Source organism: Anomaloglossus baeobatrachus, chromosome 2 (assembly GCF_048569485.1).
Source record: "Anomaloglossus baeobatrachus isolate aAnoBae1 chromosome 2, aAnoBae1.hap1, whole genome shotgun sequence".
Classification (NCBI taxonomy): Eukaryota; Metazoa; Chordata; class Amphibia; order Anura; family Aromobatidae; genus Anomaloglossus; species Anomaloglossus baeobatrachus.
The window spans coordinates 743,456,087-743,481,070 of NC_134354.1; the positions used below are offsets into that span (position 1 = coordinate 743,456,087).

A 24,984-nucleotide genomic window follows, 5' to 3' on the forward strand; every position below is an offset into this window, starting at 1 on the left:
ATCAGAGAAAGAGGGGGGAAACACCTATGGAAAAGACAATTGGGACCATGGAATAGCCAGAGCATGGAAGCCGAACACAAGAGGGTTGTGGGATCAAGACACAAACCGAGAGACCTGGTTGTTTCTTCTGGACTCCCATGAGATCTACGTCCGATGTACCCCTTCTCTGATAGATCTTGTCAAAAACTTCTGGGTTAAGAGACTACTCGCTCACTGAGAGGCTTAGGAAGTCGGTGGCCCAGTTGTCCACTCTCCAGGGATGTGCACAGCTAAGATTGCCGGCGTGTTCTTTGTGGTCCAAGATAGAATGTAGGCTACATCTGACATGACATGTGTTGCTCAGAGTTCCACCCTGGTGGTTGATGTATGCCACGGCTGTGACATTGTCGCACTGAATCCGGATTGGGTGGTCCAAGAGAGGTCCTGGCAATGAAGGAGAGAGAAAAATATGGCTATGAGTTCCAGAATGCTGAAGGGAAGAGACGATTCTTCAACTTTCCAGCGACCCTGAACTGCGTAGCTCTGATACAATGCTCCCCAGCCGAAAGGCTGGAGTCCATTTTTATGAGCTCCCAGCATATGTGGAGGAATGATCTCTTGTAGCAAATGACGAGTGAGTGTTACCACCAGCTTAAGGACTATCTGACCCAGGGAGTAAGGAGTATGAGCCGGTTCAGAGATGATGTTGTCCTGTCCCATCGAGATAGGAGGGCAAGATGAAGATGACCGGTGTGAAACTGTGCAAATGGGACAGATTTCATTGCGAATACCATATTCCCCAATACACTCATGCAGAACCAAAGCGACTGTGGTTGAGAGAAGTTAAAAGAGCATATTCCCTGTAATGGGGAGAAACTTTTTCTTCTGCAATGAAGACTATTGCGCATGCAGCATCGAACAGCACTCCTAGAAAAATCTGACACTGGGTCGGGATCAAAGATGACTTTGATATGTTGATAATTAAACCAAGGCAGGTTAGAGTGTTGAGTGTTATTTGGAGACTCTTGGAACAGGCTTGGAAAGAGGGAGCCATGATCAAAATGTCACCCAGGTAAGGTCCCAGGAGATAAAAAGTGAAAGGAACGAAACTGAATGGTCAGTCTTCTGCTTGAGCTTTTCTTGGGGAAGTGAAGTGCTCTTTCCACTGGTGGCGTCCGAAATGATCTTGTCCAACTGGGTTCTGAGGAACCCTGAAAGGGAAGACTGGTGACAAACTTCTTGGATGCCGTATCAGTGTTTCAAGCCTTAAGCCATATGGACCAGTGGATGACCACAACATTGCTGAACACCAAATGTTCAAGCAGTGTCTAGGGAAGCTGAGAGGAGATATTTTCCTGCGTAAGCAATCTAACCAGCCAGGCCCACTAGTTCACCAGGTGGGGCCACATATAGAATACCCTGATGTAATAGTTTAACCCAAGCAGAAACTGATTTTGAGACCTAAATAGAAGCAAAGACCAGGCAGAGCGCGGATTCTGTGGCTTTGAATGCAGATTTGGCTAAGAACTCAATGTGTCTGTTAGTAGGATCCTTGAGCGAGGCACCGTCAGGGAGGGAAAGGACTGTATTGCTGGACAGGCAGTAAACCAGGGGAGTCCACAACAGGAAACTCAGTCCATTTCTTGAGGAGGTCAGTAGGAAAGGGATAGAGAATATCCATTCTACCTCTTTTCTGGAACCGTTTCTTCGGATGCTCCCATTCCCTGGAGAAGACCTTGTCAAACTCCTTTTAGTTAGAAAAGACCCGGGGAGTTTGCTTCCTTCTCTTAAAGGATACAAAATGTTCTGAGGCCAGGGATCACCTACCTTGACATTTAAGGTCTGATTCACTGCAAGAACCATACAATGAAGAGCTAACATAAATAGTTACATAGGTTGAAAAAAGACCTAGGTCCATTTAGTTCAACCTTCCTCCACCAATTATACATTTTGTCATTAAGTCATTGTACTCAGGAAATCATCCAGCCCTTTTTTAAAAGCTGTTAATGTGCTTCCATTTCTACCTCTTGCGGTAGGGCATTCCAAGGTCTGGCTGCACTAACTGTAAAGAACCCTTTCCTATTTAGCTGATGGAATCGTTTTTCTCCCACTTGCAGTGAACCCCCTAATTTAAAAGTGGCGCCTCTGCTCCTTGGCGGTTGTCCCTACCTTGCCCTTAGTAACCCTAAGGTTAGCAAGAAGAGGAGCTGGAACGTATCTTCTTTTTGAATGTCTTAAGTGATCTACCATCTTGAAGGGTCCGATTCACGCTGGGAAGCAAACACAGCTCCAGAGACGGATGAGCAAATGGGCAGATGCTCAATGACAAAGACGAAGGCATGAAAAATCTTGGTTAAGTCCACCACCGTTTGTGATATCGCTGCAGCCCACTTAGGGGGTGAAGGCGCGTTCTCTTTGTGGTCAGTGGGGGGCTCCAGCAGGACTGACATACAGTGGCTGCTGCAAAAGGAACAGAGAGATGGGGGCTGACTTGATGACAACCTTTCCTTAAAGGATGAGCAGATAAAATATCCTTACCATAGGTGGGAAGGGAGGAGGGAGATTCTCCCTAAGATTAGGCATAGATTCCAGATAGGGAAAAAGGAAGGTTCATGAAGACCCCAAAATGACAGTCTAACCCCTTCCAGGAGGGTAGAAGGATCTGCTGAGAAGCCATGAGGACAATCCTGAGGAGAACAGGCGGCCAGGAGATCGGAGCTCACCGCTGTGCTGGAGCCAGAGGAACTAGGCTGGCACCAATAGAGGAAGGAGAGGTGAGGAGAACGCTATTTCCGTTAGTGTAGAAATTGGCCTAGAAAGAGGAAGGCTGTGATAGGCAGACGAGGCTTGAGCAGAACAGAAAAAAGGCGTGAGGACCGCCCACTCATGCGTCAATGAAGAAGGTTGCCTAGGCAGCGAGGCCTAAATTAAGCGAGGCCCTAAATTTAAGAATGTAAGCACCGGTGGCAGCAGGCTGGCACAGAGAGAACTGAAAAAAGGTCAGATGAGCGTGAAAATGGAGCCTGCTGGTCTACAGTGAAAGTAGGAGCCCCCACTGCTGGAAGTAGCTTAAAATAAAGCGCAAGTACCTTTTCCTGCAGATGAAATCCAGCTCCATCTCACACAGACTTGGAAGACCGTCATCAAGAGCCCAGTACACAGGAATCATTGGTACTGGTCCATCTTTCCTCCCTGCCCCCTCTCACTCTGGAGGGAGAATGGTGTTGTAAATGGATGGCAAGGACCATCCACCTGGAGACCTCTAACCACTGAAGTGTTAGGGTTAAGGGACCTGTCGGACAGAGAAAAGCAACTATGTTGTGGATCAGACCACGCTGTTCGCTTGGGCTCTGAGGTGACTCTAATTACCCATTCACAAGCTGAGCCTAAAAGCCAAAAAACAGAAAAATGAAACAAAAATAACAAACGTAAGATAGAAACGGTTCCAAGGGGAACCATGTCTGCCTCCTACGGATACTAAGCTAAAACTGACTAGCTTGACTCTGGTTGGTGGGTGTAATCTGCTGAAGAGGAGTTAATTTTTTTTACATAATGTCAGCCTCATAATGGCAGCAGTGAATACCCATGGTTTCCTGTGTCTCCCAAAGAAGAGTTATAGAAATTAACTTTGCATGAACATATGTTTAACTACCCAGCTGGACACTATAAATTTTCCACAAGACAAAGAGGCAACGTACATCAATAAAAAAATACAAGACATCCCCTGAAAATAAGTCTTAAGGCCGCTTTACACGCTACGACATCGCTCAAGCGATCTCGTTGGGGTCACAGAATTTGGGTCGCACATCCGGTCGCGTTAGCGATGTTGTTGCATGTGACACCTATCAGCGATTTTGAATCGTCGCAAAAACGTACAAAATCGCCAATCGGTGACATGCCCCCCTATTCTCAATTATCGTTGCTGCTGCAGGTACGATGTTGCCCGTCGTTCCTGCGGCAGCACACATCGCTATGTATGACACCGCAGGAACGAGGAACCTCACCTTACCTGCGGCCACCGGCAATGCGGAAGGAAGGAGGTGGGCGGGATGTTATGTCCCGCTCATCTCCGCTTCTATTGGGAGACCGCTTAGTGACATCGCTGTGACGCCGAACGAACCACCCCCTTAGAAAGGAGGCGGTTCGCCGGTCACAGCGTCGTCGCTAGGCAGGTAAGTAGTGTGACGGGTCTGAGCGATGTTGTGCGCCACGGGCAGCGATTTGCCTGTCGCACAACCGAAGGGGGCGGGAACCCACGCTAGCGATATCGGTAACGATATTGCAGCGTGTAATGTGGCCTTTAGTGCATATTTTGGAGACAAAAATAATGTTATTTTAGGGAAAACACTGAAATGTCAGTATCACTTGGTTACGTCTTTCCTTATGGAGAAGAACATGTCTGACATGCCAGTGTTAGGAGACTTATCAGCCATGCAATGCTCCTCAGGGGAATTGGATATGCAAAAAGACTCCAGCAAGGGAGAGGAATAGAAGTCGAGTGCCAACTATTGTATGTAGTAATGCTAAAAGCCAATATGGCACAAGGCGTCAAATTCTCTTCTCTCTGAAGAGGCTATTTGCAAAGTAAGTATCTCACACATCAGTAGGATGCTCCAAAACGTTAGGACGGGGGTGGAGGGGGGTCATCTATAGATTCCTCAGTGATCCTAAGAATGAAGGGTCCCCAGCAATAAGTGAGTGCAGACTTTTCCTTCCCACTGAGAATCAATGACGACATGGCAGCGACGTCCTTACATTCCACATCGTTTCTCAGTTACAGATAACAGACACCACATATAAATACCTTTATCCACAAAACTCAGGTACAGAGAGATCTTCTGCTCCGTGTCCACAGACAGGATGTCCTGACCGCTGAGAGAGGAGTAAGCGCTGATGGCCGCCTCAAGGGACACATAGGTGACAAAGGCGTAGGGCTTGTTGGGGGGCATCACCAGCGACTCCACCAGTCCATGCACCTTCAGGACATCCAGGAGCTTTTCTCTGCTCACTCCATTGCCCAGACCTCCATTAGCAACTACCAGACTCTAAAGAAAAGGAAACGGATCTGTAAACCCCAACATGTCCACAACCGCACTCCTGATAACCACACTGTGAGCAAAAACCAAGATAACCGCCATATGTAGTCATACCACATAGTGATGGCAGAGACACTAAAAGGGTGAACTGAGGTGTATATTATGTGAATTACAATGTTCTGCAGCAGCTGAGGTGTGTATGGTGAGGTTCTGCAGCAGCTAAGGTGTGTATTGTGAGGGTCTGCAGCAGCTAAGGTGTACATTATGAGGTTCTGCAGCAGCTGAGGTGGGTATTATCAGGTTCCGCAGAAGCTTAGATGGGTAATGTGAAGCTCTACAGCAGTTGAGGTGTGTATTATGAAGTTTTACAGCAGATGAGTTGAGTATTATGAGGTTCCGCAGCAGCTGAGGTGTGTATTATCAGATTGTGTAGAAGCTGAGGTGGGTATTATGAGGTTCTTTGGCAGCTGGAGGAGTATTATGAGGTTCTGCTTAAGTTGAGATGTGAATTATGAGGTTCTGCAGCAGCTGGTGTCTTTTATGAGGTTCTGAGCTGGTGAGGTGTATTATAAGGTTCTGCTGCAGTTGGTGTGAATTATGAGGTTCTGCAGCAGCTGAGGTGTGTATTGGGAGGTTCTGAAGCAGCTGATGGGTTTAATTTGAGGTACTGCAGCAGCTGAGGTGTGTATTGAGAGGTTCTGCAGCACTTGAGGGGTTTAATTTGAGGTTCTGCAGCAGCTGAGATGGGTATTATGAGGTTCTGCTGCAGCTGAGGTGTGTTTTATAGAGTTCTGTAGCAGCTGAGATGGATATTATGAAATTCTACAGCAGCTGAGATGGGTATTATGAGGTTCTGCAGCAGCTGATGTGTGTATTATAAGGTTATGCAGTGGTTGAGGTGTGTATTATAAGGTTCTGCAGCAACTGAGGTGTTTATTATAAGATTCTACAGCAGTTGAGGTGTATATTGTGAGGCTCTGCAGCAGCTTAGAGACAAAACTGTTTAAGATACACTGATGCTGCTGAATAACCTCTTTTTTTATATAGATAGGTGGCACTAGGTAGTTGACACAGGAGAATAAAGTTAATATAAGAGTGTAAGGTGACACAGGTTCTACAGGGAGGGATCAGCGGTGTCGGTCCAGGGCCGCTCATCTCTCAGTATTCGTCAGGTTCTGACATCAGGATGTGACGATTATACAAGTATCATTTACAGGAATATTAACGGAACTGTCTATTGATGTGTAGGACGAAATATCCAAGATATCAGACAAGACCCCGGCCGGCACCTTTGAGGGACGTGACGCAGTCTCCACGCCTTCATGCCGCAGTAGGATGTTCTTTGCCTTTGCTTCTTTCTTCATCAGCTTCTTCTGCTCTTTGCTCAGCTTCGGTCTTGTGCCACGTTCCAGCATCTGCTCTGCTGTCATCTATGGAGCGATAGACAGAAGAGTAAGAATAAGATAAGGACGAGGAATAAGGAGGAAACACTGTCACACCGGTCACTGCTCCTGTCCTCAGTGATCGTCGCCACCAATCCTCCCGCTCACAGTTAGGCCTAAGCCACACGGCGAGAAAATCGGTGCGAGTGGAGTGCGATAAAACATCACATTCCCCTCGGACCAATTCTAGCCTGTGTGTCAGCACACATGAGCGATTATTTTCTCAGCCCTAATCGGACCGAGAAAACAATCGCAGCATGCTGCAACTGTAATGCGAGACTCTTTCTCTCGCACCCATTCAAGTGAATGGGGCGAGAGAAAAATCCCACTGCACTCGCGGTACTCCGGTGTACTGCGAGAGTGCAGTGCGAGAATGGCAATAGCCGACTACGGAGGAGAGAGGGAGAGAAATCTCTCCTTCCCCTCCTGAGTGCCGGCCCGCCCCCCCGCAGCTGAGGTCTGCTCGCATGATCGGACCTCAGATGCAGGCACACTCGTATGACACTCGGCTCCTGCTGTGCTGCCAGCGCGAGCCGAGTGTCATGCAAGGGGATCGCAGTAGTGCCCCGTGTGCGCAGCCTTAAAGTGTAGTTATCATTTTGTATATTTTTTTGCACATATTTACAAGTGCATAGTGTTGCTGATCGGAGGGGCCAGGACCTGAGACCCCATTGATCAGTGAAAAGACCACTCTAAAGTGTGCATGTGATGCATGGGCTGAATAGTAAATCTATGAGTGCAGAAATTCACTCTTACAGAGCTGCGTTCAGCCTTTCCATTGACCCACGCGCCAATCTGTGCACAAAGTTCATGCAGGTATATTATTTTGACCTATCAGTGATAGTCTTAACACCAAGACCCCAGTGATCTGCAACAATGCAGGGTCTTTGATATAGAACAGTTTTACAATACGATAGTTACACTGTAACAGATGGGGGGGGGTGACCACAGAGCTCCTGATGCTGTTTGTATATGGCACAAAGAGAGGATTAACACTGCCTCATTCCCGCATCACCTAATGTCAGGCATTGTGCCGTCTGCTATTATATTGTGAGCGGGTCCCTAAAGAAGAAGGGAATTTTGTTTACTTACCGTAAATTCCTTTTCTTCTAGCTCCAATTGGGAGACCCAGACAATTGGGTGTATAGCTACTGCCTCCGGAGGCCACACAAAGCACTACACTCAAAAGTGTAAAGCCCCTCCCCTTCTGCCTATACCCCCCCCGTGGGATCACGGGCTCCTCAGTTTTAGTGCAAGAGCAAGAAGGAGGAAAGCCAATAACTGGTTTAAAAACAAATTCGATCCGAAGAAACATCGGAGAACTGAAACCATTCAACATGAACAACATGTGTACCCGAAAAAACAAAAATCCCTAAGAAAACAGGGCGGGTGCTGGGTCTCCCAATTGGAGCTAGAAGAAAAGGAATTTACGGTAAGTAAACAAAATTCCCTTCTTCTTTGTCGCTCCTAATTGGGAGACCCAGACAATTGGGACGTCCAAAAGCAGTCCCTGGGTGGGTAAAATAACACCTCGTGATAGGGCCGTAAAAACAGCCCTTTCCTACAGGTGGGCAACCGCCGCCTGAAGGACTTGTCTACCTAGGCTGGCGTCCGCCGAAGCGTAGGTATGCACCTGATAATGCTTGGTAAAAGTGTGCAGACTCGACCAGGTAGCCGCCTGGCACACCTGCTGAGCCGTAGCCTGGTGCCGTAATGCCCAGGACGCACCCACGGCTCTGGTAGAATGGGCCTTCAGCCCTGAGGGAACCGGAATCCCAGCAGAACGGTAGGCTTCAAGAATTGGTACCTTGATCCACCGAGCCAGGGTGGATTTGGAAGCTTGCGACCCTTTACGCTGACCAGCGACAAGGACAAAGAGTGCATCCGAGCGGCGCAGAGGCGCCGTGCGGGAAATGTAGATTCTGAGTGCTCTCACCAGATCCAACAAATGCAAATCCTTTTCACATTGATGAACTGGATGAGGACACAAAGAAGGTAAGACGATATCCTGATTGAGATGAAAGGGGGATACCACCTTAGGGAGAAACTCCGGAATCGGGCGCAGAACCACCTTGTCCTGGTGAAACACCAGGAAGGGAGATTTGCATGACAGCGCTGCTAGCTCGGACACTCTCCGAAGAGACGTGACCGCTACTAGAAAAGCCACTTTCTGTGAAAGGCGAGAAAGGGAAACATCCCTCATAGGCTCGAAAGGCGGCTTCTGGAGAGCAATTAGAACCCTGTTCAGATCCCAGGGCTCTAACGGCCGCTTGTAAGGAGGGACGATATGACAAACCCCTTGCAGGAACGTGCGTACCTGAGGAAGTCGTGCTAGGCGTTTCTGAAAAAATACAGATAGCGCTGAGACTTGTCCTTTAAGGGAGCCTAGCGACAAACCTTTTTCCAAACCGGATTGCAGGAAGGAAAGAAGAGTAGGCAATGCAAATGGCCAGGGAGAAACTCCCTGAGCAGAGCACCAAGATAAGAATATCTTCCACGTCCTGTGGTAGATCTTGGCGGAGGATGGTTTTCTAGCCTGTCTCATGGTGGCAATGACCTCTTGAGATAATCCTGAAGACGCTAGGATCCAGGACTCAATGGCCACACAGTCAGGTTCAGGGCCGCAGAATTCCGATGGAAAAACGGCCCTTGGGACAACAAGTCTGGTCGGTGGCCCTTGGGACAACAAGTCTGGTCGGTCTGGTAGTGCCCACGGTTGGCCTACCGTGAGGTGCCACAGATCCGGGTACCACGACCTCCTCGGCCAGTCTGGAGCGACGAGGATGGCGCGGCGGCAGTCGGACCTGATCTTGCGCAGCACTCTGGGCAACAGTGCCAGAGGTGGGAACACATAAGGTAGCCGGAACTGCGACCAATCTTGAACTAAGGCGTCCGCCGCCAGAGCTCGGTGATCGTGAGACCGTGCCATGAAAGCCGGGACCTTGTTGTTGTGCCGGGACGCCATTAGGTCGATGTCCGGCATCCCCCAGCGGCGACAGATCTCCTGAAACACGTCCGGGTGAAGAGACCATTCCCCTGCGTCCATACCCTGGCGACTGAGGAAGTCTGCTTCCCAGTTTTCCACGCCTGGGATGTGAACTGCGGATATGGTGGATGCCATGTCTTCCACCCACGTCAGAATCCGCCGGACTTCCTGGAAGGCTTGCCGACTGCGTGTTCCTCCTTGGTGGTTGATGTATGCCACCGCTGTGGAGTTGTCCGACTGAATTCGGATCTGCTTGCCTTCCAGCCACTGCTGGAAGGCTTGTAGGGCAAGATACACTGCTCTGATTTCCAGAACATTGATCTGAAGGGTGGACTCTTGCTGAGTCCACGTACCTTGAGCCCTGTGGTGGAGAAAAACTGCTCCCCACCCTGAAAGACTCGTGTCTGTCGTAACCACCGCCCAGGATGGGGGTAGAAAGGACTTTCCTTTTGACAATGAGGTGGGAAGAAGCCACCACCGAAGAGATTCCTTGGCCGCCTGAGAAAGGGAGACGTTCCTGTCGAGGGACGTCGACTTCCCGTCCCATTGGCGGAGAATGTCCCATTGTAGTGGACGCAGATGAAACTGCGCGAAAGGGACTGCTTCCATTGTTGCTACCATCTTCCCTAGGAAGTGCATGAGGCGTCTCAAGGGGTGTGACTGGCCTTGAAGGAGAGATTGCACCCCTGTCTGTAGTGAACGCTGTTTGTCCAGCGGAAGCTTCACTATCGCTGAGAGAGTATGAAACTCCATGCCAAGGTATGTTAGCGATTGGGTCGAGGTCAGATTTGACTTTGAAAAGTTGATGATCCACCCGAAACTCTGGAGAGTCTCCAGCGCAACGTTCAGGCTGTGTTGGCATGCCTCTTGAGAGGGTGCCTTGACAAGTAGATCGTCCAAATACGGGATCACAGAGTGACCTTGAGAGTGCAGGACTGCTACTACTGCTGCCATGACCTTGGTGAAGACCCTTGGGGCTGTCGCCAGCCCGAAAGGCAGAGCTACGAACTGAAGTTCGTCTCCTATAACGAAGCGTAGAAAACGCTGGTGCTCTGGAGCAATCGGCACGTGGAGATAAGCATCCTTGATGTCTATTGATGCTAGGAAATCTCCTTGAGACATTGAGGCGATGACGGAGCGGAGGGATTCCATCCGGAACCGCCTGGTTTTCACGTGCTTGTTGAGCAGTTTTAGATCCAGAACGGGACGGAAAGACCCGTCCTTTTTTGGCACCACAAACAAATTGGAGTAAAAACCGTGACCTTGCTCCTGAAGAGGAACAGGGGTCACCACTCCTTCTGCCTTTAGAGTGCACACTGCTTGCAGAAGAGCATCGGCTCGGTCGGGAGGTGGAGAAGTTCTGAAGAATCGAGTTGGAGGACGAGAACTGAACTCTATCCTGTACCCGTGAGACAGAATGTCTCTCACCCAACGGTCTTTGACCTGTGGCAGCCAAATGTCGCCAAAGCGGGAGAGCCTGCCACCGACCGAGGATGCGGAGAGAGGAGGCCGAAAGTCATGAGGAAGCCGCCTTGGTAGCGGGTCTTCCGGCTGTCTTTTTTGGGCGTGACTGAGCCCGCCAAGAATCTGAGCTCCTCTGATCCTTTTGAGTCCTTTTGGACGAGGAGAATTGGGACCTGCCCGAGCCTCGAAAGGACCGAAACCCCGACTGTCCCCTCCTCTGTTGGGGTTTGTTTTGTCTGGGCTGAGGTAAGGATGAATCCTTACCCTTGGACTGTTTAATGATTTCATCCAAACGCTCACCAAACAGTCGGTCACCAGAAAATGGCAAACTGGTTAAGCACTTTTTGGAAGCAGAATCTGCCTTCCATTCCCTTAACCACAAGGCTCTGCGTAAAACCACGGAGTTGGCGGACGCCACTGCCGTACGGCTCGTAGAGTCCAGGACAGCATTAATCGCGTAAGACGCAAATGCAGACATTTGAGAGGCTAAGGATGCCACCTGCGGAACAGATGTACGTGTGACCGTGTCAATCTGTGTAAGACCAGCTGAAATAGCTTGGAGTGCCCATACGGCTGCGAATGCTGGAGCAAACGACGCGCCGATAGCTTCATAGATGGATTTCAACCAGAGCTCCATCTGTCTGTCAGTGGCATCTTTAAGTGCAGCCCCATCTTCTGACCTCCTTCGCACAAAGCATGAAAACTGAGGAGCCCGTGATCCCACGGGGGGTGTATAGGCAGAAGGGGAGGGGCTTTACACTTTTGAGTGTAGTGCTTTGTGTGGCCTCCGGAGGCAGTAGCTATACACCCAATTGTCTGGGTCTCCCAATTAGGAGCGACAAAGAAAAACAGATAAAACCAATGAAGACGATACTGTCTATGGCCACAAGATGGCGGTGTTAAACTATTTATATAATCAGTAGAGTTGAGCGAGTGCCTAACTATTCATACTCGCTATACTCATAACAAATACTGTCTAATACTCGCGTATTCATTCCAAATAGCATGTGCAATGCAAGTCAATGGGGAATACTCACAATGTAACGGGTAACCCGAATTCCGCACTATTCGCAACTCGCACGAACAGTACGGCATTCGGGTTACTCGTTACATTGCGAGTTTTCCCATTGACTTGCATTGCACGTTATTCGGAATGAATATGCGAGTATTAGACAGTACTATTATGAGTATAGTGAGAGCGAATAGTTAGCTACTCGCTCAACTCTAATGAGAAGACAATGGCCGCCTGCTTCTTCCCCAGGTTCCAAGGCTCACGTTCAGTCTTATGTGGGCGTCACACGGTACAATATATCGGGCGATATGTCGTCTGGGTCACGTCGTTAGTGACGCACATCCGGCATCGTCAGACATATCGTAGCGTGTGACACCTCGGAACGACTGTTAACGAGCAAAAATACTCACCTTATCGTTGACACGTCGTTCACTTTCAAAAAGTCGGTCCGCCTTCTGTGCTCCGGTTGTTCATCGTTCCCGAGGCAGCACACATCGCTCCGTGTGACACCTCGGGAATGATGAATACAGCTTACCTACGTCCCGCCGGCAATGCGGAAGGAAGGAGGTGGCGGGATGTTACGTCCCACTCATCTCCGCCCCTCTGCTTTTATTGGCCGGCCGCTGTGTGACATCGCTGTGACGCCGCACGTCCCTCCCCCTTCAGGAAGAGGATGTTCGCCGCCCACAGCGAGGTCGTTTGGATGGTAAGTACATAAGTACAACAAATTGCCCGTGTCGCACAAACGACGGGGGTGGGTACAATCGCTCGTGCGATCGCACGATAGATCGTACCGTGTGACGCCGGCATTAGGCTATATCCGCACACTGCAGTTTTTACTGCAACCAAAGCTGCACCTTCTCACAGAGAGCCTGAAAATGTCCAAAAAAACGCTTGAAATGATGGTGCTTTTTTGCCACGATTTTGTTAATGCGTTTTTTAAAGGGGAAACAAAATATGATAGGATAGGATAATTGACAGATCACTAGAATAGATAGATAGATAGATAGATAGATAGATAGATAGATAGATAGAGGGATAGAGAGATAGATACAGTCATATGAAAAAGTTTGGGCACCCCTATTAATATTAACCTTTTTTCTTTGTAACAATTTGGCTTTTTGCAACAGCTATTTCAGTTTCATATCTCTAATAACTGATAGACTCAGTAATATTTCTGGATTGAAATGAGGTTTATTGTACTAACAGAAAATGTGCAATCCGAATTTAAACAAAATTTGACTGGTGCAAAAGTATGGGCACCTCAACATAAAAGTGACATTAATATTTTGTTTATCCTCCTTTTGCTAAAATCACAGCCTCTAGTCACTTCCTGTAGCTTTTAATGAGTTCCTGGATCCTGGATGAAGGTATATTTGACCATTCCTGTTTACAAAACAATTCCAGTTCAGTTAAGTTTGATGGTCGCCGAGCATGGACAGCCCGCTTCAAATCATCCCACAGATTTTCAATGATATTCAGGTCTGGGGACTGGGATGGCCATTCCAGAACATTGTAATTGTTCCTCTGCATGAATGCCTGAGTAGATTTGGAGCGGTGTTTTGGATCATTGTCTTGCTGAAATATCCATCCCCTGCGTAACTTCAACTTCGTCACTGATTCTTGAACATTATTGTCAAGAATCTGCTGATACTGAGTTGAATCCATGCGACCCTCAACTTTAACAAGATTCCTGGTGCCAGCATTGGCCACACGGCCCCAAAGCATGATGGAACCTCCACCAAATTTTACGGTGGGTAGCAAGTGCTTTTCTTGGAATGCCGTGTTTTTTTGCCTCCATGCATAATGCCTTTTTTTATGACCAAACAACTCAATCTTTGTTTCATCAGTCCACAGGACCTTCTTCCAAAATGTAACTGCCTTGTCCAAATGTGCTTTTGAATACCTCAGGTAACTCTGTTTGTGGCGTGCTTGCAGAAACGGCTTCTTTCGCATCACTCTCCCATACAGCTTCTCCTTGTGCAACGTGCGCTGTATTGTTGACCGATGCACAGTGACACCATCTGCAGCAAGATGATGCTGCAAGTCTTTGGAGGTGGTCTGTGGATTGTCCTTGACTGTTCTCACCATTCTTCTTCTCTGCCTTTCTGATATTTTTCTTGGCCTGCCACTTCTGGGCTTAACAAGAACTGTACCTGTGTTCTTCCATTTCCTTACCAAGTTCCTCACAGTGGAAACTGACAGTTTAAATCTCTGAGACAACTTTTTGTATCCTTCCCCTGAACAACCATGTTGAATAATCTTTGTTTTCAGATCATTTGAGAGTTGTTTTGAGGAGCCCATGATGCCACTCTTCATAGGAGATTCAAATAGTAGAACAATTTGCAAGTGGCCACCTTAAATACCTTTTCTCATGATTGGTTATACCTGCCTATGAAGTTCAAAGCTCAATGAGGTTACAAAACCAATTTAGTGCTTTAGTAAAAGTCAGTAAAAAGTAGTTAGGAGTGTTCAAATCAAGAAATTGATAAGGGTGCCCATACTTTTGCACCGGTCAAATTTTGTTTACATGTGGATTGCACATTTTCTGTTAGTACAATAAACCTCATTTCAATCCAGAAATATTACTGAGTCCATCAGTTATTAGATATATGAAACTGAAATAGCTGTTGCAAAAACCCAAATTGTTATAAAGAAAAAAGGTTAACATTAATAGGGGTGCCCAAATGTTTTCATATGACTGTAGATAGATGGATGGATAGATAGATAGAGGGATAGATAGAGGGATAGTTAGCTTGGCTGTTTTTTAAATTGGGGGGGGGAGGAGGGGGGCACAAAAATGGCCTGGGGTCACCCCATTTTTCATCATATCCAGCACAGGGACAGCAGCAGCTGCAGGCTGCAACCCTCAGTGTCTGCTGTACCTTGGCTGGTTATGATATATAGAGGGGATTCCACACTTATTTTTTTAAAATGATTCGATTTATTTATTTTTTATTAAATGACGTGGGGACCTACCATTTTTCTAAAACCAGCCAAGGTGGAAAGGGCCATGGTTATTTGGCCCTTTCCAGCCTAACAATTGCAGCCCACAGCCACACCAGAAGTGGCGCATCCATAAGATGCATCAATTCTGGCGCTGGACCCGGTTCTTCCTGTTGCCCTGGTGCAGTGGCAATCGGGGTAATAAGGAGTTAATAACAGCCCACAGCTGCCACTAAGTCCTAGATTAGTGATGGAAATAGTCTATGAGACCCCCCATCACTAATCTGTAAGTGAAAGTAAACACAAATCCCTCAAAAATCCTTTATTTGAAATAAAATACAAAAAGTACCCTCTTTGACCACTTTATTAACCCCCAAACACCCCTATAGTTCCAAAGTAATCCACACGAGGTTCCACGGCAATTCAGCTCTGCTACATCCCAGTCCTGTCACAGAGAACGTTATAGAGCATGACTGCCAGCTGTGAGTGTAGACAGCCCAACGATCAAAATGAACTCAGGTGAACCTCTGGTGTCACCGCTGCTGGACCCGCAGTACAACGTGTGTTGCAGCAGTGATGTCACGGTTCACTGCTGTGAGGTTCAGGCCGTGACTGAAGTGAGCCACTCGGTCAGCAGTGACATCACTCAGGTGAGTCGTCCACATGCGGCTCACTTCAGTCGCGGCCCAATTTGCGATCACAGGTGGAGGACTGCAGCTGTGACCGCAAATCACCCGAGTGACATCACTCCTGATCGTGAAGCTCACTTCAGTCACACGAGTGATTTGCTGTCACTGGTGGAGAACTCCAGCTGGGATGCAGCTAACTTGAGTGACATCACCGCTGACCGGCTCACTTCAGTTGCTGCGTTTAGCTTACAGCGGGCAATCATGTTCTATGGCACTCACTGTGAGCGTCAGATGTAGCAGAGCTGGAAGCATCGTGGGACCTTGTGTGGATTACGTCGGACCTGCAGGGGTGTTATTGGGGTTAATAAAGTGGTGAAAGAGGGAACTTTTTTGTCATTTATTTCAAATAAAGGATTTTTGAAGTGTTTGTGTTTATTTACTTTCACTTACAGATTAGTAATGGAGTGTGTCGCTTAGTCGTCTGCCATAACTAATCTAGGATTTAATGGCAGCTATGGGCTACCATTAGCTCCTTATTACCCCAATTGCCACTGCACCAGGACAATCGGGAAGAGCTGGGTATAGTGCCGGGACTGTCGCATCTAATGGATGCAGCAATACCGGGCGGCTGCTGGCTGAATTTTTTAGGCTGGGGAGAGCCTAATAACCATACGCCTCCCCAGTCTGAAAATACCAGCCCCCACCTGTGGGGCTTTTTCTTGGCTGAACATCAAAATTGAAGGAACCGCACGCCATTTTTTTAAAAATAATTTATTTTACTGTACGATATAGACCTGCCCATCGGTGTCTGTGATTGGTTGCACTCAGACAGCTGGGGCGCATCTGACTGCAACCAATCACAGACGCCAGGGAAAGCAGTGAATACGTATGAGCCTAATGAGTGTCCCTGAAAGAAGAATGAGAGGCCACGGGAGCAGCATGACAGCCACGTCGGTAATCGGTGAGTATGAAGTGCTTGGAGAGAGAATGAATTTATCCTGGAACAATGTGGGTGACCTGCGTTTTTTGTGACAAAAATGCAAGTAAAACACATGCAAAATGCACCAATTTGGTAGCATTGATTTCAATGGATGACATAACATGACAAAAACATAACAAAAATGAACACGCTGCTTCTTTTTTGTCAAAAGGTTTTGACAAATAAACTACAGACAAAAAAATCTGCAACGTGCGCACAGCAACAACACTGCACCAAAAAAGTGACACAAAGACAGTAAAAACCGCAGCGTGCTCAGATAGCCTAAGTCCTCATTCAGACATCCGTTTATGTCACTTATTTTGATCAGAGTTTGATCCAAGTGTCATCACTTTTTCACATATGTGGAGAAAAAAAATAAATAAATGTTTTTCCACCTTCTCCTATGTGACAGTCAGTGAAATCTGGACCGGACACAGAGGCCATCCGAGTGCGCACCGATTTTTTCCCATAGACTTTCATTGCAGACTTTGATCGGACATGTGACTGTGATTTTCCTTGGTCACCTCGGTCAGTAAAAAGACCGCTATCACATATGTGAGTGATATCTGTCAGAAGTTATGCGGGCGTCACACGGTACGATCTATCGTGCAATCGCACAAGCGATTGTACCCGCCCCCGTCGTTTGTGCGTCACGGGCAAATCACTGCCCGTGTCGCACAAAGTCGTTAAACCTTCGTCACACATACTTACCTGCAGAGCGACCTCGCTGTGGACGGCGAACATCCTTTTCCTGAAGGGGGAGGGACGTTCAGCGTCACAGCGACGTCACATGGCAGCCGACCAATAGAAGCGGAGGGGCGGAGATAAGTGGGAGGTAACATCCCGCCCGCATCCTTCCTTCCGCATTGCCATCGGGTGCCGCGGGACGCAGGTAAGGCCGCTTTCACACTATGTTTTTTTAACGCAAAAATGGATCCAGTACAAATGCGTTTTCATTTCAATGCATTTGCAATGGACTCGCGTCAACATGCGTTTGCATGCGTTATACTGAGGATCCAGCGACTTGCAGTTTTTTTTACTTTTTTCAAAAGCGTTTTTGAACTGCGTCCAAATACTCTTTTTCACTGGATCCTGACTATACTGCACGCAAACTCATGTGAATGCTGGCATGCTCATAGACAGGATCCTGCTTGCTCTACTGAGCATGCCCAGAAACCAGCCTGACGTGATCAGTCCCTCTCTCCCCCTCCCTCTCTCTCCTTCCTCTTTCTCTCCCCCTCCCTCTCTCCCTCGCCTGAGACCAGTGGACACTTGTAACCAAGGTAAATAACGGGTAACCAAGCAAAGCGCTTCTCTTAGTTACACGATGTTTACCTTGGTTACATGTGCAGGGAGCCCGGCTCCTAGCAGCTGTGGACGCTCGTAACCAAGGTAAATATTGGGTATCCAAGCAAAGCACTTCGCTTAGTTACCCGATGTTTACCTTTGTTACGTGTGCAGGGATCAGGCAGCCCGGCTCCTAGCAGCTGCAGACGCTCGTAACCAAGGTAAATATCGGGTACCCAGGAAAGCACTTCGCTTAGTTACCCGATGTTTACCTTGGTTACCAGCGACCGCAGCTGTCAGATGCCAGCTTCCAGTCTATCACGTTCAGTTCCCCTCACTCCCAATCAAATGACTTCAATGCCCGCACATAAACTTCAAGTGACAGGATCCTGCAAAATAACACATGCGTTTTTCTTTGTAAAAACAGGATCCACTTTTACAGCAAAAAAACGTTCATGACGCAATTTAAAAAAACGTAGTGTGAAAGCAGCCTAAGCCGTGTTCATCGTTCCCGGGGTGTCACACGGAGCGATGTGTGCTACCCCGGGTACGATGAACAACCGTTACCATGAAAAATAAACAATTTTTTAAAAATAAGCGAAGAGTACACGACTCACGATTTGTGACCGATTCTGCGTCGCTCGGAGGTGTCACATGAGACGACGTCGTGAATGATGCCGGATGTGCGTCACGAAAACCGTGACCCCGACGATGCATTGCACGATAGCTCGTCTCGTGTAAAGCCCGCATTAGGAAAGCAGGAGTACACGATAACAGAGGTGTGAATGAGGCAACTCTGAGAAGGGCGATCGCCCGGATTTCTATAGGATTTGTTCACAAATAACTGCATTTATTTCCTGCAGGGAAAAAAACCCGCTACCTGCTGGAAAAGCTCCGCGTCCTCTCTTCATGTACATGTGTTGTTTTTTTTTGTATTTTGCAGTTTTTGCAGCCAGAAATGCGGCCCTGGTGGCCGGCATTAATATGGGACACTGTGGCCGGCAGTAATATGGGGGCGCTGTGGCCGGCAGTAATATGGGGGCGCTGTGGCCGGCAGTAATATGGGGGCGCTGTGGCCGGCAGTAATATGGGGGCGCTGTGGCCGGCAGTAATATGGGGCGCTGTGGCCGGCATTAATTGGGGGCGCTGTGGCCGGCAGTAATATGGGGGCGCTGTGGCCGGCAGTAATATGGGGGCGCTGTGGCCGGCAGTAATATGGGGGCGCTGTGGCCGGCAGTAATATGGGGGCGCTGTGGCCGGCAGTAATATGGGACACTGTGGCCGGCAGTAATATGGGGGCGCTGTGGCCGGCAGTAATATGGGACACTGTGGCCGGCAGTAATATGGGGGCGCTGTGGCCGGCAGTAATATGGGGGCGCTGTGGCCGGCAGTAATGTGGGGGAGCTGTGGCCGGCAGTAATGTGGGGGAGCTGTGGCCGGCAGTAATATGGGCGCTGTGGCCGGCAGTAATATGGGGGCGCTGTGGCCGGCAGTAATGTGGGGGAGCTGTGGCGGCAGTAATATGGGGGCGCTGTGGCGGCAGTAATATGGGGGCGCTGTGGCCGGCAGTAATGTGGGGGAGCTGTGGCAGGCAGTAATATGGGGGCGCTGTGGCCGGCAGTAATATGGGGGCGCTGTGGCCGGCAGTAATATGGGACACTGTGGCCGGCAGTAATATGGGGGCGCTGTGGCCGGCAGTAATATGGGACACTGTGGCCGGCAGTAATATGGGGGCGCTGTGGCCGGCAGTAATATGGGGGCGCTGTGGCCGGCAGTAATGTGGGGGAGCTGTGGCCGGCAGTAATGTGGGGGAGCTGTGGCCGGCAGTAATATGGGCGCTGTGGCCGGCAGTAATATGGGGGCGCTGTGGCCGGCAGTAATGTGGGGGAGCTGTGGCCGGCAGTAATGTGGGGGAGCTGTGGCGGCAGTAATGTGGGGGAGCTGTGGCAGGCAGTAATATGGGGGAGCTGTGGCAGGCAGTAATATGGGGGAGCTGTGGCCGGCAGTAATATGGGGGCGCTGTGGCCGGCAGTAATATGGGGGCGCTGTGGCCGGCAGTAATATGGGGGCGCTGTGGCCGGCAGTAATATGGGGGCGCTGTGGCCGGCAGTAATATGGGGGCGCTGTGGCCGGCAGTAATGTGGGGGAGCTGTGGCCGGCAGTAATATGGGCGCTGTGGCCGGCAGTAATATGGGGGCGCTGTGGCCGGCAGTAATGTGGGGGAGCTGTGGCCGGCAGTAATGTGGGGGAGCTGTGGCGGCAGTAATGTGGGGGAGCTGTGGCAGGCAGTAATATGGGGGAGCTGTGGCAGGCAGTAATATGGGGGAGCTGTGGCCGGCAGTAATATGGGGGCGCTGTGGCAGGCAGTAATATGGGGGAGCTGTGGCCGGCAGTAATATGGGGGCGCTGTGGCAGGCAGTAATATGGGGGAGCTGTGGCAGGCAGTAATATGGGGGAGCTGTGGCAGGCAGTAATATGGGGGAGCTGTGGCCGGCAGTAATATGGGGGCGCTGTGGCCGGCAGTAATATGGGGGCGCTGTGGCAGGCAGTAATATGGGGGAGCTGTGGCAGGCAGTAATATGGGGGAGCTGTGGCAGGCAGTAATATGGGGGAGCTGTGGCCGGCAGTAATATGGGGGCGCTGTGGCCGGCAGTAATGTGGGGGCGCTGTGGCAGGCAGTAATGTGGGGGAGCTGTGGCAGGCAGTAATATGGGGGAGCTGTGGCCGGCAGTAATATGGGGGCGCTGTGGCGGCAGTAATGTGGGGGAGCTGTGGCAGGCAGTAATATGGGGGAGCTGTGGCAGGCAGTAATATGGGGGCGCTGTGGCCGGCAGTAATATGGGGGCGCTGTGGCAGGCAGTAATATGGGGGCGCTGTGGCAGGCAGTAATATGGGGGCGCTGTGGCCGGCAGTAATATGGGGGCGCTGTGGCAGGCAGTAATATGGGGGAGCTGTGGCAGGCAGTAATATGGGGGAGCTGTGGCAGGCAGTAATATGGGGGGGCTGTGGCAGGCAGTAATATGGGGGAGCTGTGGCAGGCAGTAATATGGGGGAGCTGTGGCAGGCAGTAATATGGGGGAGCTGTGGCAGGCAGTAATATGGGGGAGCTGTGGCAGGCAGTAATATGGGGGGGCTGTGGCAGGCAGTAATATGGGGGCGCTGTGGCAGGCAGTAATATGGGGGCGCTGTGGCAGGCAGTAATATGGGGGCGCTGTGGCAGGCAGTAATATGGGGGCGCTGTGGCAGGCAGTAATATGGGGGCGCTGTGGCAGGCAGTAATATGGGGGCGCTGGGAGCTTACATACAGCAATCTGGCACCTCTCAGTATCTGCAGCAGAGCTGCATCAGTAGTTTGTGCTCCCCCCATTGTCGTTGCACTACATGTCCCAGCATGCTCTGCACTCACACATCTGCAGTTTAGCCACAAACAGCAGCATGCTCAGACACAAGACGCTGCCGGCACCTCAGGCTCCGTGCACCGGGAGGTGACGGTCCAGTGCCGGTGTCAGGTCCGCGCATTACACCCTCAGCACAGTCATGATGTCCGCTCCACTCACTGCACGTTACCTCACTGTATGCGGCCATGTTCAGGAAGCCGCCGCAAAAACTACAGTTCCCAGCATGCAGCAGCTGCCCTGCGTGTCACTTGATCAAGCACTTGCGCTGTACGTCAGTGTCAGGGAAACTGGTCAAAATGTGTAGAGTGAAGCAGGACAGCAGGAATCAGAGCTGAGGCTACAGACGATCAGGAGGCAGCGCTGAGGCTGCAGGCGATCAGGAGGCAGAGCTGAGGCTGCAGGCGATCAGGAGGCAGAGCTGAGGCTGCAGGCGATCAGGAGGCAGAGCTGAGGCAGCAGACGAAGAAGAGGCAGAGCTGAGGCTGCAGGCGATCACGAGGCAGAGCTGAGGCTGCAGGCGATCAGGAAGCAGGGCTGAGGCTGCAGGCGATCAGGAGGCAGAGCTGAGGCTGCAGGCGATCAGGAGGCAGGGCTTAGGCTGCAGGCGATCAGGAGGCAGCGCTGAGGCTACAGACGATCAGGAGGCAGGGCTTAGGCTGCAGGCGATCAGGAGGCAGAGCTGAGGCAGCAGACGAAGAGGAGGCAGAGCTGAGGCAGCAGACGAAGAAGAGGCAGAGCTGAGGCTGCAGGCGATCAGGAAGCAGGGCTGAGGCTGCAGGCGATCAGGAGGCAGAGCTGAGGCTGCAGGCGATCAGGAGGCAGAGCTGAGGGTGCAGGCGATCACGAGGCAGAGCTGAGGCTACACGCAATCAGGAGGCAGGGCTGAGGCTGCAGGCGATCAGGAAGCAGGGCTGAGGCTGCTTGCGATCACGAGACAGAGCTGAGGCTGCAGGCGATCAAGAGGCAGAGCTGAGGCTACACGCAATCAGGAGGCAGGGCTGAGGCTGCAGGCAATCACGAGGCAGAGCTGAGGCAGCAGGCGATCAGGAGGCAGGGCTAAAGGCCCCGTTACACGCAACAACGTATCTAACGATATATCACCTGGGTCACGGATTCCTTGACGCACATCCGGCATCGTTAGCGACGTCGTTATGTGTAACAGCTCCGAGCGAGTGTTAACGATGGAAAATACTCACCTTATCATTGATCGTTGACACGTCATTCCTTTTCAAAAAATCGTTGATTGTTGAGGACGCAGGTTGTTCCTTGTTCCCGAGGCAGCACACATCGCTACGTGTGACACCCCGGGAACGACAAACAACATTGTACCTGTGGCTGCCGGCAATGAGGAAGGAAGGAGGTGGGCAGGATGTTCCGGACGCTCATCTCCGACCCTCCGCTTCTATTGGGCGGCCTCTTAGTGACGCCGCACGAACCCCCCCCTTAGAAAGGAGGGTGTTCGCCGGCCACAGCGACGTCGCTAGGCAGGTAAGTCCCGTGTGACGGGTCCTAACGATGTTGTGCGCCACGGGCAGTGATTTGCTCATGACGCACAACCGACGGGGGCGGGGCCTTTAGGCTGCAGTCGATCAGATGGCAGGGCTAAAGCGGGCTTTCCACGCAGCGATATCGCTAGCGAGTGTGGCGCCCCTGACCTGGTCAGGCGCCATGGAGTACTGCACCTATGCTGGGACAGTACTTCCAGGTATTCCTAATGGCCGGAATGAGGTGTGTACGCACAGACACATAGCAACCAGGTCTCCCACAAGCTTAGATGGGACCCTTGGGGAGTCCCTAGAGGGGTCTGGCCTTCAATTCTTGTCAAGGGGTGTAGTGGAGGGCCTTGGAGCTAAGATGCAGAGGCTGTCAGGAAAGGAGTGGAGCAAGCCAGTCTGGTAGTGGTGAGCGGCGGTTGCTAGGAGACGCAGACGCGTGCTCACACTAGTCAGACCCTGCGCGTGGGGTAGCAGTTAGCGGGGGAGAACGGATACCAGTCAGTCAGACAGAGTCAGTCGAGTATGGGGACTCCTGGTGACTAGGCACGTACGGGGAACAGGTCCCTAGAGTAGACTCGAGTTTAACTATCTGCTAAACCTGCCAGTGAGGGGAACTACAAGTCCCTCACCAACCATACAGAGTCTGAGCCTCAGCAGCAACGCAGGGACCCATAAGGAGACAGAGCCAGAAGCCATCTCACCTGGTCCACGCTTCCGGCAAACGGTCCAAAAAGGGGAGAAAAAGCAGTAGCGACTTCCCTGGATAGACCCCATGGTACTTCAAGTCAGGGGTTATCCGAAAAAAGAGTGCTAGGAAGGCGAGTTAATGGCTACCCTCAGACTGGCTTGAAGGATACCTGGTTTCACCTGGTTTATCTCAGCATCGCCCGGGTCAGCTCACCACAGCAACATCAAAAGTGAGTAAAGAGCAATTGAAAGACTTCTGGACTGAGCCTGAGTTATTCCTGACCCACTATCCTACACACCCGAGCCCCTGGGGCCAGCCTCACTCACGGGAGGCCACACCATCCGACTGCAGACCCCATCAGCCCCAGAAGCTCGTTAAATTTGCAGTGACGGTCACCCATATCCCTGACCGCAAACCGTGAGTGGCGTCACGATAATAAAAACTAACTTACCTGTTGCCAAATATACAGAAGAAGGTCCTGTGGCGTCCCTAAAGCTGGAGCGGCACCCGTCGGTTGTGCGTCACGGGCAAATCGCTGCCCGTGGCGCACAACATCGCTAACACTTGTCACACTATACTTACCTGCCTAGCGACGTCCCTGTGGCCGGCGATCCGTTTCCTTTCTAAGGGGGCGGTTCGTGCGGCGTCACTAAGCGGCCGCCCAATAGAAGCGGAGGGGCGGAGATGACCAGGACGAACATCTCGCCCACCTTCTTCCTTCCTCATTGCGTGTGGCCGCAGGTACGTTGTTGTTCCTCGTTCCTGCAGTGTCACACGTAGCGATGTGTGCTGCCGCAGGAACGCCGAACAACATCGTACCTGCAGCAGCAACGATAATCGGGATAGGAACGACTGGACATCGATATGGTGAGTATCTTTGATCGTTAACGGTCATTCCTGTGGTGTCACACGCAACAACGTCGTTAACGAGGCCGGATGTGAGTCACGAATTCCGTGACCCCTAACGGAATCTCGTTAGCGATGTCGTTGCATGTAAAGCCCGCTTTAGGCTGCAGGCGATCAGATGTCAGGGCTGAGGCTGCAGACCATCAGGAGGCAGAGCTGAGGCAGCAGGCGATGAGGAGAGCTAAGGCTGCGGACGATCAAGAGGCAAAGCTGAGGCTACAGGCCATCAGGAGGCAGAACTGAGGCGCTGGCTATCAGGGGGCAGTGGTTAGGCTGCAGGCGATCAGGAGGCAGAGCTGAAGCCGCTGGCTATCAGGGCACATAGCTGAGGCCACTGGTGATCAGGAGGCAGAGTTGAGACTACAAGCGATCAGGAGGCAGACCTGAGGCTACAGGAGGCAGAGGTGAAACTGCAGGTGATCAGGATGCAGAGCTGAGGCCGCTGGCTATCATGGGGCAGAGCTGAGGCCACTGGCTATCATGGGGCAGAGCTGAGGCCGCTGGCTATTATGGGGCAGAGATGAGGCTACAGGCGATCAGGAGACAGAACTGAGGCTGCAGGCGATCAGGGGATAGAGCTGAGGCCGCTGGCTATAAGGGCACAAAGCTGAGGCCACTGGCGATCAGGAGGCAGAGTTGAGACTACAGGCGATCAGGAGGCAGAGCTGAGGCAGCAGGCGATGAGGAGAGCTGAGGCTGCGGGCGATCAGGAGGCAGAGCTGAGGATACAGGCGAT

At 50.8% G+C, this 24,984-nt stretch overlaps 1 protein-coding gene across 1 annotated transcript in view; it reads right to left on the minus strand.

Moving 5' to 3' along the window:
• The window catches only part of ALKBH8 (alkB homolog 8, tRNA methyltransferase), a 98,761-nt gene extending 77,370 nt beyond the window's left edge, over positions 1–21,391 (minus strand). The window contains exons 1-3 of the mRNA XM_075337430.1: positions 21,328–21,391; positions 6,305–6,445; positions 4,784–5,024 (exon numbers count right to left, since the gene is read on the minus strand). Coding sequence (XP_075193545.1) covers positions 4,784–5,024; positions 6,305–6,445; positions 21,328–21,345 — 400 coding nt within the window. The 5' untranslated portion in view covers positions 21,346–21,391. The remainder of the gene's footprint in view (positions 1–4,783; positions 5,025–6,304; positions 6,446–21,327) is intronic.
• Between the last annotated feature and the right edge of the window lie 3,593 nt (positions 21,392–24,984).